At 37.5% G+C, this 13,794-nt stretch overlaps 1 protein-coding gene across 1 annotated transcript in view; it reads right to left on the bottom strand.

Annotated features, from left to right (window-relative positions):
* Window positions 1-313: 313 nt before the first annotated feature.
* ANAPC10 (anaphase promoting complex subunit 10) overlaps window positions 314-13,794 on the bottom strand; it is a 29,855-nt gene continuing 16,374 nt past the window's right edge. Inside the window, exon 4 of the mRNA XM_010151461.1 lies at window positions 314-544. Coding sequence (XP_010149763.1) covers window positions 314-544 — 231 coding nt within the window. The remainder of the gene's footprint in view (window positions 545-13,794) is intronic.

Genomic DNA, 13,794 nt, shown 5'->3' with positions numbered 1-13,794 from the left:
AGAACCTGAAAAAAAAGAACAGCATTATATCAAATCAATTGCTGATTCCCAGGCAAAAATATGTTCTTTTGAAGTGCCCAGGCTTTTTCCTCTCCAATAGTACAAGAGCACTGAAAAGCTGCAGGCAAAGCTAATGAAAAATTACAGACTACAATATACTGTAACACAGCATTATCTTTATTTCAAAATCATACGAAGTATAAATACAAAGATATAATTACACTCAAGTAAACCTTGCTCTTTATGTATTTGAGTAGCTAAGCAAGGGGTACTGCCATCAGAAAATGCCTTTATTATTTCTCCTTAGGAAATTTTATCGTATGGAGCGATACATCATGAAATCAATTGTTGTACATCTAGGAAATTTACCAATGGAGCTCTCTTCCACTGGGGTGTACACTTTGATCTGTCTCATGTGAGTGTCTCTTCCATTTTGGTGATTAGCTAGAACAGCAATCTGAATCATAAATGTGCGAATAGGCTTCTTATGAGTATCTGTTAAAGGAACATGAATCCAGCCGCTTGGTTCCACTAATTCAAGTTGCTGCCAAAAATAAGACAAAAAAGCAAAACATTCAGAAACAGTTAACACAAGTGATCACATATTAAACCTGTGTAATAGAGCAGAGTCTCACAAATCAGATTTTAGTTACTTTTTCAAATTAATTTGAAATAGTACAGTTGAATACTCACAGCTAATTTACTGATGGTGTAGTGGCATATAACTAGGCAACTGAGTTAATTTATGTTTGCTTTTGCTTTTCAGAATCTACCCTTCATTCTTGTATCTTAGCCTTAAAATGAAAATCAATATATAAAAATACAGACTTGAGTATAAATTCAAGAAAGTCAAAGCAGTACTATTTAGGTCTCATTACTGAAGTACACTGCTCAGAAACATCAAAAAACATGCATCTTAAAGAGCTGTTTTATCTAGGCACTCTGAACTAAAAATACACTAGAAAGACTTACATAAGAAACTACATCCAAAAAGTCTGGGCTTTCAGAAATTCCTTAGATTATTAGGGGGAATGGGGAGGCAAAGAGGAAGGTGACAGAGGGGGAAAAAAAAAAAATACAGGATAACTCAGACTTCATCTCACCTTTGTTTCAAGACAGATGCCTAGCCAATTAATAATTGCTGCACAGCCATTTAATCCCTTTCTAAGGTCCATTTTGACTTGGCTTTTATACAACAGTGTAATATGATTATTTTTCCTTTTTCAGTTTTAATCCTACAGAAATCAATGTCAAAGCCAGCAAAGAATTGTATTTCGTTAACTCTAAACCACATCACTGACATCAGCATGCTGAAATCAAGCTAGATGCTATGCAGAAGTGTGGTAACAGCTTTTGTTTAAAGCTAGTTGCCCAACTTCAAAGCACAGCCCAAAACACATATGGAAGAGCACACAAGTAAGCGGAAGTCTTGAGGGGAAAAAAATACAAAGCCCAAAACAGTTGTCCACAAACAAGTGGATTTCACACAGCGAAGCAAATAAGACTGCTGTTCCTAGCAGCGAGTTCCTCTAAGGAAGATCTATGGTTTGAGAAGCTCAAATTTTCCATCTTTCTTCTGAAAATACTGCATGACAAATACCCTGTCAAATGCTTTGCCTTTGCTGAAGCTTTCAAAAGACCCATCTGAGATCTGCTGTTTCAGAGGCAGCGAACACCCTGAGGGAATGACACAATGAACAAGTAAAAAAAGTTTGATGGCTACTTTAAGTTTAAAGAGACAAGAAAACCCTCTCACACCTCCACCTTAAACAAAACCCCACAACCCAAAATTCTGAACCACTGCAGGCTCTCAAACAAATAATTTCCAAAGCATTAAATTCACTTAACCTTAGCAGCAAGCCTTTTCACTCCCGGACTTTGACACTTCCATAAACACAAATTCATTTATTTTTTGTAACCCTATCTCTTTCAAACACACCTACAAACTTCTCTTTTTTGTATAGGAAACCACATAAGGGTTGGTTTTACAAAGTGTGATAAGTGACATACTGTTGAAGGAGCTTTACAAAGGTGAAATGTATCATGGTGAGGTAGTAGTCACCAGTGTAAGCAAGTATGCTTTCCATCTCCACAGGGAACAGAATGAATGAGGATCCCAGTAATATTTTATTCCACTAGTACTAAGGTAAAGTTGCTATGATTTAGAAGAGAATTAAAGTTATTGCTAATTAAATTTGAATTTCAATATTATCACCACAGTTTACAGATTTTGACTGCTGATTCAAAGTGGAAAATTTCAGTTCCAGAGCTATAAGACTGGGATTTTTATGCTTGGATCAATATGATTTGGACTGGTTAATATAGTTTAAAAGAGTGTATGCTTTCTATAGGTTGACACATTTGGTTTCAGGCAGATCCAACATAGTTCAGGTTTGCATCTTTATTGGGAAAGAAAGCAAGAAGTAGAATGACTCCACCTCCAAACCCAAGAGAGTTACCAATGGATTGGCAAAATTGGACTGTTTGTACAAAAGGAAGCTGGATACTTATTAAATTCAGAGAAAAATCAAATCTTATTTTAAGAGAATTATTAGGGTCATAAAGGCAAATATTGGAAAGTTAAGAGTTGCAAAGGTAATTTTACTAGTGTAATAATATACTTGTACCTTATTACATAAGTTTATTACATAATTGTCAATGCTTTGTTTCATCCCTGATCAATGGGAGATTGTCAAATGCTTTATTTATAGCATATTATTTTTCAGTCTAGCTACAAAGGCAAACAATTTCTTCACAAGCCTCTCTTTAGAGATGGGACAGTCGTTTATCTGTAAAATGGGCAACTGAGGCATTAGATTAACCTAATTAAAAAATTGCCTAGTTCCAGATTTCAAATTTCACATACTTAGAACCCAATTTTTATTGTCCTTAATAACATTTTACATAAGGTTTCGCTCCCATTGCGTTCACTTGTAGTTATAAGTGTCTGCACTTCTGCACATCAGCAAGAGTTCTCAAACCAGCCACTAGAACATTCAGCATGAGCAAGCCACCTAAGAACATTCAGCATGAGCAAACCACCTAAGAACATCGAGTGCATGGTTAACAGCACCATGACTAAGCACAGATTGTACACAATTCATCAAGCAGCACTCAAGTGTCTTAGTCACAAAGCCTGGCTTTTTTACTCCTGAAATCTCTGCTTCACTCACTCCACATATTCCAATTTCTGTAACTGATGAATACACATCCTTTAGTGTACTAATCCTGGACTAATCCTCAGAATAGACCCCTTTCCCCATTTCAATCCACTAGTTGCCTCTTGGACAAAGCATGCACTGCTTATGAAGTTGAAGGCTGCACTACAATGTATTAAGCACAAGAAGTCTGAGTTAAGACTTCAATGTCTGAAAAAAATCAGCTCTTGATTTTTGCCCTCTAAATAACAGTAGTGTACTGTGACATTTTTTGAGTCCAACTTTTTTTTAACTGCCTACATAGTTCAGTAAAATGATTAAAACCTTGAGATCCACCCAACTACTGAGGTTTAAGTACAAGAAAAATGTAACAATTATCTGAACATCCACTAAAAAAGGAAGTATTATTTTGCCAATATGATACACACATTTTCAGTGACCAAAGAAATGGTATAAACCAGACACACACTCCTAAATTCTTCTCCTCCAAATCTGTCATGCTCTTTCAGATGAATGAGCCAGTTTCTTTTTCCAGAGGGCCCAGGTCCTTCACCAGGGAGAAGGAACAGGACATGGGAACAGAACAGGCAGTGGTAGTACAAGACAAAATGCTGCCACGCTTAGTTCGATGTCAGCACCCAGATCCAGCCGTTACAATTCCTAGCAGAAATGGAATGAAATATGCAGCTCTACTCTGCCTGGAGCATTCCCAGTGTGAGCAGAATCTAAAGGAAACTTACTGTGAAGTTTTAAGAAACTCCTATTAAGCCCATGCAAATGGCAATCTTTCAAAGCCTTGTAAACCGGTCTGGAAATTTGGGTGGATTTTTACAGGGAGGGAAACTGCACATCCTCAACACAAAGGCTGAACTATTGCCAAATTTCAAATCCTTGCTTCAGAGCTTGGGGGCACTGGAGCATCAAAGAAGGACACCAGAATATTCTCACACAAGCTAAATAGCATACTTTTCACTAGCCTTATTCTTGGAACAGAACTGCTTTGGCTGAAACTTTCAAAAAATTCAACCCAAAGCAGACATCTGGCATGGAAAAATCTGTCTGAACTGAACTTTGGCAAAAGTTATAAGAGTACCTAAGAGTTAAGCCTTACAATGGAAAGGCTCACGAAACCTTAAGTACAGGTGGCACTAGCACCTCTACCTACAGTAAATGTTATACTTAAATCCACTTCAGTTGGGTCTGCTGTCAACTCTGTTCTTTAAAAGCACTAGCCACTGTGTATAAGTTTCACCTCAGTTCTACAGCTTAAGTTTGCTATGAGAAAATACCAGATTAAGTTTCCTCCTGTATTTTTTCCTTCTATGCAGGTGATCAAGAATCAGTCACAACTTACTGGCTTCCAGGAAAGTTTAAAAATCAGCTATATTATTAATTATCTGAGTGAAATTAAAAATTGGATATTTCTTTCTTTCATGTGTTTTACCAGAAAAGATTAAAAAAGACAAAGGAAAGACTCAACATAAGTTCAGCATTAGTAAGTCAGGACAGTTCCTGCAGGAACTAAGAAGTCTAGGTTTGGGTGGTTTTTTAAATTTCTTCTAATACTATAAATTGTGATATTCACTAAACAAGAAGAGCATGAAAGTCAAAATAAAGGAAAGGATAAAAACTGAAATGGAAAAAAATCACTCACCTGTCCTTTGCTGCTGTTATATACTCTTAACTATCTCTTCTCCTGCTTTCTCTCCATTGCATTCTTATGTTTCCTGTCGTCTGCGTGCTACAGCTTTACCTATGGACACATACTCCCACTTGGGTGAAAGCCAAAGCAGAAATGTTCTCAATGAAATTTCCTCCCCAGCCTATTTAACAGAGTCCTGTTTCTTCACTTTACTATATAGTCCAGAGGTTCTACAGAATTCCATACACATTTGGCAAGGCTACTATTGCAACTAATGGGTGTTCTGCAAGCCACACAACAAAAATGTTATTAAAAAAATAAAGACCAAAACAACTTGAAGCTACACTTCAGAAAGATGACTGAACACAAGTCCAGAAATTTTAACAGGAAGCTTGTTTCACACTGGTATTACTGGCCTCCTTATAGGCCAGGAACTCCATATAAGGGTTTTCTATTGTACTTCATCCTATTAAATTGAATTTCTATTTAAACTGAATCTTTTCCATACTCAGTGATATTCTGCTTAAATTCTGTAGTGTCTTCAAAGTGGCATGTAGCTCAAACTGCTGCTTCTACTAGGCTTACCAAGCTAATCCAAACTGCTTGCTCTATTTACAGTAGGCTAACATCCCTGAAACAATACATGAGATTTGTTGCCCTATGAAGATATTTTTGGTGAAGATACAGAAAGGAAAACACCACCATAAGTAGTTTTATGTTCAGAGTCAATACACACATCCCAGAACGTATCCTAGACAGAGCTCCCAGGTTGCAGGGAAGTAAGTTTTTCTGTGCATATACAGGAAAAAGCAGCAGTCTTTTCTTCCCCGGAGAAAAAAATTCTCTTCCGCGCACATGTATTGTCAGAAAGTTGAGAATTACTGTTGCCATCACAGCTCCAGCATGATACAACATGGTTCTCCGAGACGTTAGTACATCATCACATCTCCATTTAATCATCTGAACTACTAGATCCAAATGACAACACATATTTCCAGTGGCTGCCTCTAAAACAGGCTGTGAAACCAAGCAGCATTTCATTTTACTCCTCCTACTTTTCTCAAAGCTATTAAAGCTGCTTGGTTTTGTGAGTTAGCCACGGTTGAAATTTAAAGTAGTGGCTAGACAATTCTTCACAAATACATTTTTGCTTTTCTATGTGCTTAACCAGTTCTTACCATGAAGTTATATAAAGAACCAAAGCTTTTCAAAGCAGGTGTTCCCAATAAATATTCTTCCAAGCAGAAGATTATACAACTAAATTCCAGAAGTAGTAAATGCGATTTTCAGAAATTAAGTATTTATCAATACACAGACGTTCTCCAAGTGATCTAATATGTGAAAGGTGTTTTACTCTGTTTAGCCACTGGTGGCTTTTTGTTTGTTTGTGTTTTGTTTGAATTTTGTTTGGTTTTTGATTGTTTTTTTACAGCTATCCAAATATGTTTCCACAACAAGTGGCAAGGAGAAAGCAAGCTGGCTAAATTTACAAAGTTCTCTTTCCATAACTGCCATGCCATACCATATAGCTACCAGGATTCAGAATCAGTAGACCTCTGCATAATTCCAAGTATTGGAACTGTCAACACATGAAGTAGCAGAGCTTGGGCTTCAGCCATCACTTCACTTAGGAAGGAAGAGAACCAGTTAATAGCAGTGATGCACCAGTTCCAGCAGAAAAACGGAGCATGTCCAAAAGAAACTTTGCAAGTTCCAAGTGAGTCAAAGGAGGGACACCACATTAGCAGCTTAACAAGAAACACAGAAACATGCTCAAAGGACCCACTGTGAAAAGCACACTTTGCTCTAACGAAGCAACGACCACCTAAGGAGGCAGCTCTGTGGTCTTAATCAGTCACCTCCTTAAACGGTCAAGAAATATAACTTCAGTCCATTAGGTAAGAGAAGTTTTCCACTCTTCCAAATAGCAGTTCCTGAAGAGTCCACAGAAGCACAGTCCATCCGTCAGGAAGATTCAACTATGGATTTAGGCAAACAAGAGACTAGTTGCAGAATAAGCTGTACTAGGCTGCAAAACCTGCATATACCTATCATATGTAACCTTTTTGTTCAAATTAGCTGAAAAAAAAAAAAAACCACTTTTGGGAAGACTGGAAAGTTTGAAAAACAGAAAAGTCAAAAAGATCCTTGTAAAAAGTTTTACAGAACCTCCTTCTTCAGACTATTCTGCTCCAGATTAAAACTAAAAACTAACCAATGCCCAGGTATTAGAAAGCTGTATCTGATTAAAACAGAGACAGGTAAACACACAACACAAGCTAGAAAGAGTAACGTTCACTGATACAGATTACCAAAATAAACATTTGATACACTGATAGGATGCAAAAAAAATTACAAAACTCAAAACTACACTAAGTATCAGCATGAGCTTGTCATGGGCATCCAACAGCAGGCATCCCCTTCGGGCATCACCTCAGGGACACAAATCTATTTGAAGAACTGGAATTCCTCAAAACTGAGTCATGTGTAAGTCCTATACTTCCACATGGTCCCCTACACAAAAAAACCAAGCTTGATCCATTCTCATTTCCTTATGATTTAACACCTAAATTCCTACAGCATCTTAAAACGATACAGGTTCAACCATAACGGCCAAACCACCATACACTTCCAAGTATCCCAGTTACTGTAGGTAAATAGCTACTCTACAAAAACACATTGATAGGTTACCACTGTGGGGAGCCAGTAAGCCATATCCTCCTTGCATGGCAGGTCAAAGATTAGCATTGATGATACTCAAATAGAGATTCTTATACTGCCTTTCCAAGTTTCATGTCTGGGTTACAGAAGCAGCACAAACCATGTTGGACAACACCCGTGAGTTATATCACCTTGCAGATCACAGAAACAGCCATGTTTCTGAAGTGGATGAGGTTACATCATAACTCAATTGACATAAGTTTCTTTAGAAGTCATTCACTTGCACACTCATGAAATTGTTTCATTGACTGGTCCATTTTGATATTCTTCAAAACGAGATGTCCTGACTAGAATTTCCCCATACAATAAAAAAACCCCACCATGGAATCATTTGATTTGATTCTGCTGATAGAACAACACAATCTCTTCCCAGATGCATTTCATAGATTCAAACAGACTTTCAGTACTACAACAGGAATAAACTAAGGAAGAACACAGCATTGAAACTTATTCCATGAAACATTAAACACATAGTCAGGTTTTGCACTATTATTGTCTTAATAGTTTCTCTTTGAAGTCTTCTATGATCAGATAAGGAGCACAGACGAGGACAACAATTAAGTCTTAGACATGAGGGGAATCTCTGGTGAGTAAATATGCACATAAGATGATTGTCAAATAGGAGGAAATGAGGTACAATTGCACAAGCTCTGAAACAGAGATTTTTATGACATGGGCTCAAAGGAAAACAGCTGTTTCAAAAGTATCAAGTGATAAAGAATTCTAAGTGCTGATGCTTCCAAAAGGCTCAAGACTGTGCTGAACTGCCCACATAAACTCCCAACATATGAAGTCACTTTGGTGGAAGTCCCACGGGTCAGTACACGAATAGTCTGGATGCATGTGGAGGGGTCCCTGTCCGTGGTCCTTAAGCAACTGCCACCCTGCCCATCCCACTCGCACTACTGCATCTACTCACAGTACTCGCCACGAACCCTTGTGCGATCAGGTACATGCAGCCAGAGAGATAAGTGAATAGCCTGCCAAATGCTCAGCTATTGTGGATTTGTCAGCCAAAACTGTCTTAACTGTAATTTCAGAAAATATTCACTGCTTACCTATGGGTGGCAGAACAAGAGTAAGCAAAAGGAAAGAAAAAAATAATTATACAATCTTTGAATACTTCATCCTTCTCGAATCTGGCTGTAAACAGCTCTTCATTCTAGAAAATGTATCTGCAGAAACCGTAAGGAATTTGCCACAAATAGTTTCCAAGTAAAGTCTCTCTGGAATGGAAGGAACACTGTTTTCACATTTGTTGTGCCATACACTTTTTCTTTAAAGTATGTTCTGTGAGGGACGATGCAAAGGCAGCTCAAATCCATTAACAAAATATGTCTCTAGATGTATACAAAGTTTCAGAGAAGGCCAAAAATGTTCAAAAGGCTTGGACATTTTGGTCTCAAGTCCCACATCTTTAAAATCCTATTGTTTTGTTGAGTGAAGTCACTTGAATTTGCACATAACAGTGTTTGTGCTTGACATATCCATAAATTACATCTCCTTACAGAAGGATTGCTTGCCTGTGTATGTTTTAAGCAATAGCCATCCTATCCACTGGAACTTAAAATACACAAAAGTCTTCTCCCTATCCCTTTGTAAAACAGAGTGATCAAATAAACAGAGTGACAACACAGTCTAGCATGGAATTTGAGCATGTATGGAAGTAAGGCCTGAAACACCCAAGCAAATAGTCAACCCACAGCAGGAAGTCATTTAAGTTTAGTTTGGTTTCAGCTAAAACAGATTCCATCTTAACAGGAACCTGTGGCTCCAGAAGAAAAACTGTCTCCAACTGAAATCAGTCATAACAGCTGTGAAATTTTGGATCTCTGATTTAATGAAAAATGGTTTTCATAATTCATTTAAGGATCAGTCAAGAGTAGAGGAAGGGAAGGCAAACATATCCTGAACTCATTAGCATTTCTCCTGCTGGGACTTACGTCTCATTAACTAGCTGTCACACCAGATAAGGCCATACCTTTGCAGGTGTACTGCTATTAAACTCTGAGGAGACTCCTGGTATCAGGGGAAATCCTTTAGACCTACAGGGACTTGGCTCCAGTGTGAATCTCCATTACTTCCCTTGGCAGATAGTATGCTGAAGCTGAAAAAGCAACAAGAAGTTTCTTGAGCTTATGCTCAAGAGTGGTGGCCTGGCTGACAGTGTCAAAAGTAGGTAATGCAGCCCAAAACAAACTTTCTGCTTCAGTTTGCCTACATTCTGGTACCTAAGCTGTTTAAGTTGCAGACATACTGGAACAGACTGCATCTGGACAGTCTGGTCCTAAAAATGAATGGAAGAAAAAGCTATGGTTTGCTACAAGTCTATAAACTCTCCAAAATTCCAGCATTCTGAAAGAGCAATGAGGATTTTTTTTTTCATTATTTTAAAAACCAGGGTACTATCCAATTAAAATCATCAGTAGCTCAGAGTATTATGCACACAGATGGGAGAAAGGAAGCAGTATATTTTTAAAAAGCTACAAAAAATTACTAGAAAATATACAGTCAATGATGCACATTTAGAAAGAAGTGTAGATCTCTTTTAGTGAAATCAAACATTTTGTGCCTTTTGAGAAGCACTTCAATCATAAAAGCTCCTCTCACTGCAATGTTGGTTTATTTTACAGACAAGCAAGGAGGACGCCCTTACGCAAGCTAACAGGTAAAGTATACTATTAAGCAGGAGGCTGGCAGATGACAACCAACTGATACAAGTCATTTTTGGCATGCTGTGTGATGACAGAGAATTGAACCAGAAAATTCTCTAACGTCACATGTTTAAAGAAACAGCTGTTGTAAGAATGGACCAAACAATGGCATAAACATGGCAAATGGGGTTCACAGACCTGTTTCTTTGAAAACCCTTTCAGTAACTGTTACCTGATCAGAAGACAGGAAAAAAACCAGGGACACTGCTTTTACAAAAACGTGTCAAACAAGAACACCCCTATGGATTCCCAAGTTAATTCCAATAAATAGCACCGTCCACATTCAAACTTTTTAATCACAACACAAAATAGGAAACAGTGTCATAGCTATCAAAAAGACTCATCTCATTAAGTATGCAGACTAAAATTTTCATAACAAAGGAAATAGGGCACAAAGTTTTTAAAAGTTACTTAATACATTACAAGCCTTTTATTTCAATTCTTACCGTAGTTATGAATGAGTCCCATCCCACTCCCCCTCCCCTGAAAAAAAAAAAAGGCACTGAAAAGCCCAAAGATTTTCCAATTCCTATACTAAGACTAAAAACCTGAGCAACTCTTCAAAGCAGCATCCATGTAAAATTAAGAAATCATCCCCTACAATTTCCAGATGAGTCAGGCTACTCTCAGGGAATACAGTAGCAGGCCAATCTACTGAAGTGAGGGTAGGGGAAACAAGGAAGTAGGATAGCAGAAATTCAAAGAGCAGACAGCTGTACAAAGAGAACAGAAAACAGATTGAACAAGAGCAGTGGAACATGCTACAGCAGTCTGAAAATACATTAAAAAAACAACTCTGAAGTTCAGGTGAATTTACATTACAAATAAGACTGCTGACTGAGGAATGGGACAAGGTGTTAATATTGGCAGCTGCATTTTATGAAATGTAACAGAACGCTAAAGAATCCTACAAAAGAGAGGAGAATAAGCAGAATTTCCTGTAGGCAAAGAAACAAGTGCTTTGGAAGAAAACCCTACAATAGTTACTTGTTAAGAGACAGCCTGATAGAGCACTTTAAAGCAAACAGAATTAAGACATCAGAAAGCAGGAGTAAAAGAGCATAAAGGAAAGCCGTCCTATCGATCTTTCCAAACTAGAACTGCTGGGTACAAGCAGGAACAACATAAATGGACTGTATAGATGCACTGCACAAATTCATCACAAATGGAACTTAAATGACTGAAAACATTACTGGGAAGTAACTAATCTTACAAAGGTGCAGAGGTTTGCAAAATGGATGAAAACTCTACTTCCTATGTCTGCAGTTCCCATTTGTTCTAACATATAATGGAAGGAGATTTTGTTTGAAAGTGCAAGAAAAAAATCAGCTCATAATTTACCTTCAAGGTTGTTTAGCCATATCCAGGAAATATGTCTAGACATAGCTACAGTTAAATTATACAAAGAAAGTATTGGGAAAAAATCAGATTATGAAATGAATATTAAAGATATAAGTGTCTGAAAACTTGCAACAGTGAGTTAATCCTTAGCAGGGGCAGCCTAGTGACTACACTTCATGCGTTGCACTTTGCATCCCAGAGAATGCTGGAATGCTTCAGAAAATTAATATGGGAAATTAATAACTCACAAAATGGGAATATCACAAGATTTTAAAAAGTCAACAATATTAGCAGTAGCTGACAGCTGCTAGCTCTGAAGCACTCTTCATAGGAAAGGGGAAGAAAGTACATCCAAAAAAAAACCCAAACCCCCATTTGCATCACTGAAAAGGGCTCTTATTACACATTAGGGAGAACTAGAATTCTGATCTTCTACAAGATGACAAGCTCACAAAACTTCATGGCTCTAACGCTTTATCTGTTACACAAAAACATAATTCCTGAGTGACTTTAGTTATTAGAAAAAGATTGCAGTAAGTCATACCTGAGTACTTCCAAATTAAAAACATCCAAATTTACTCTTTACCAGCAAGAGGACAAGTTGTTGCTTTGTAAGACAAAAAACACAGTGGGGTTAAGTGAAAGCATTTCTCCTTGTTCCATGGAATGACTTGTTCCTGATCAAGTAGAAAATGGAAGAGTTGCCTCTCCTACAATTAGGGAATTTAAAAGACCCTAAACCTATGTAAACTATCTCCAAATCCTGCAGGAACATAGCATACAAACAGGTAAAACATTTTTGCACCTGGATAAGGACTCTGTGGATGCAGCTGAAATAAAGGTGAGCGGGGCAAAACCTAATAAATTTTAACATTACTCAAGGTGGTTTCAGCACACCAGATTTCAATGAGCAGTAACAGAGTAACAGTTCACAAGATCCAGAGCAGATGTAATGCTCAAGGAATATTTACTCATTGGAAACAAATGCAAGAGTGTTGTCAAAACTGTTTGTGTAAATTTAAAATGCAATGCAATGCCTCATCTGAGAAATATCCCAAGTTCATAAACATGTCTCACTGGAGATATATTTTTGTACGAATGAACTTTAAAAGAGAAGAAATAGGAGTATATCTGTCAGATGTTCAGCTGGGTAATTTTATATGAGCCAGAATACACTTTCATAAATTTGAAAAGCTGAAATCAGGAGTGTTGCCCAATGGAAGCATTTAATTTTACATGTCTGCACACAATTTCTTTTCCTTTACCATACAGGGACTAATGCAGCAGAGTTTTTACTTTTTGTTTATGCTTTCTTACCAATCCATACGTGTATGTCCACAAAAATCCAAGGCTATGATTCATTGTTTAGTGTGGAGGTCATACCCTGGACTCTGCTTCTCTCAATCTAGATGAATTCTATATCTTAACTTCTTTCTAGGATTCAAAGATTCTTCAAGCTACCATTCACTCAAAGAACGTACAGTTCAAAAAGTTATTCAGATGGAGCTATACAGTGTTGAGCTAATGGCTACCTTACTGCAACAGCACATCTACTGTAAGCACGAGTCTGGAGTAGTCTTAATGCTATGTTCAACAGATGCATGAGTATCAGCTCTTTAGCATAAACTGCATGAGAATCAAAACAGAATTACATCGTATAAGCTCCTTGAAGAATGAGGTGGCACTAGAAAAAAAAGAACACAAAACCGACATATCCGAAAACTTGTTTACCAATAGGCCAAGTCCTAAATCTAGAGCTACTGTTGGGTATCACCTTACTGCTTAGAGGTGTGAAGTCACTAACAGGCTGATGGAATTGGATTACAAACACGTTACTTACTGTGTATCTTCAAGTCCTGTGGGTACATATACTCCTCTGCTCAACTTAATTCTGCTATGCCAGTAAACCTATCTCCTCATGACAGACAGTATAAAAAGAACAAAGTCTAATAATTCCACAGCAGATGTTCTTACCCAGCAGTGCTGGATTTACCTGAAGTCAATTTATGAAAACCTCTGTTAAACTTGGTGACTGTCACAATCACAATAGAGACCTGTTCAGACAGATAGAAGCCTACTCAAAAGTTTTAGTAAATCATTTCTCCTGATAGGGAATTGCAGCTCTTTTCACAACAAGAGGGAAAAAAAAACCCTATGATTTAACCTTATTAATTACCCTCTGTAACAACATTTGCTAAGAAGTAAAAAAATTAATCTC

This window comes from Eurypyga helias, unplaced genomic scaffold (genome assembly GCF_000690775.1).
Source record: "Eurypyga helias isolate BGI_N326 unplaced genomic scaffold, ASM69077v1 scaffold11145, whole genome shotgun sequence".
Classification (NCBI taxonomy): Eukaryota; Metazoa; Chordata; class Aves; order Eurypygiformes; family Eurypygidae; genus Eurypyga; species Eurypyga helias.
The sequence above is the reverse complement of the archived record's forward strand: the minus strand, read 5'-3'. Positions and strand labels throughout refer to the sequence as shown.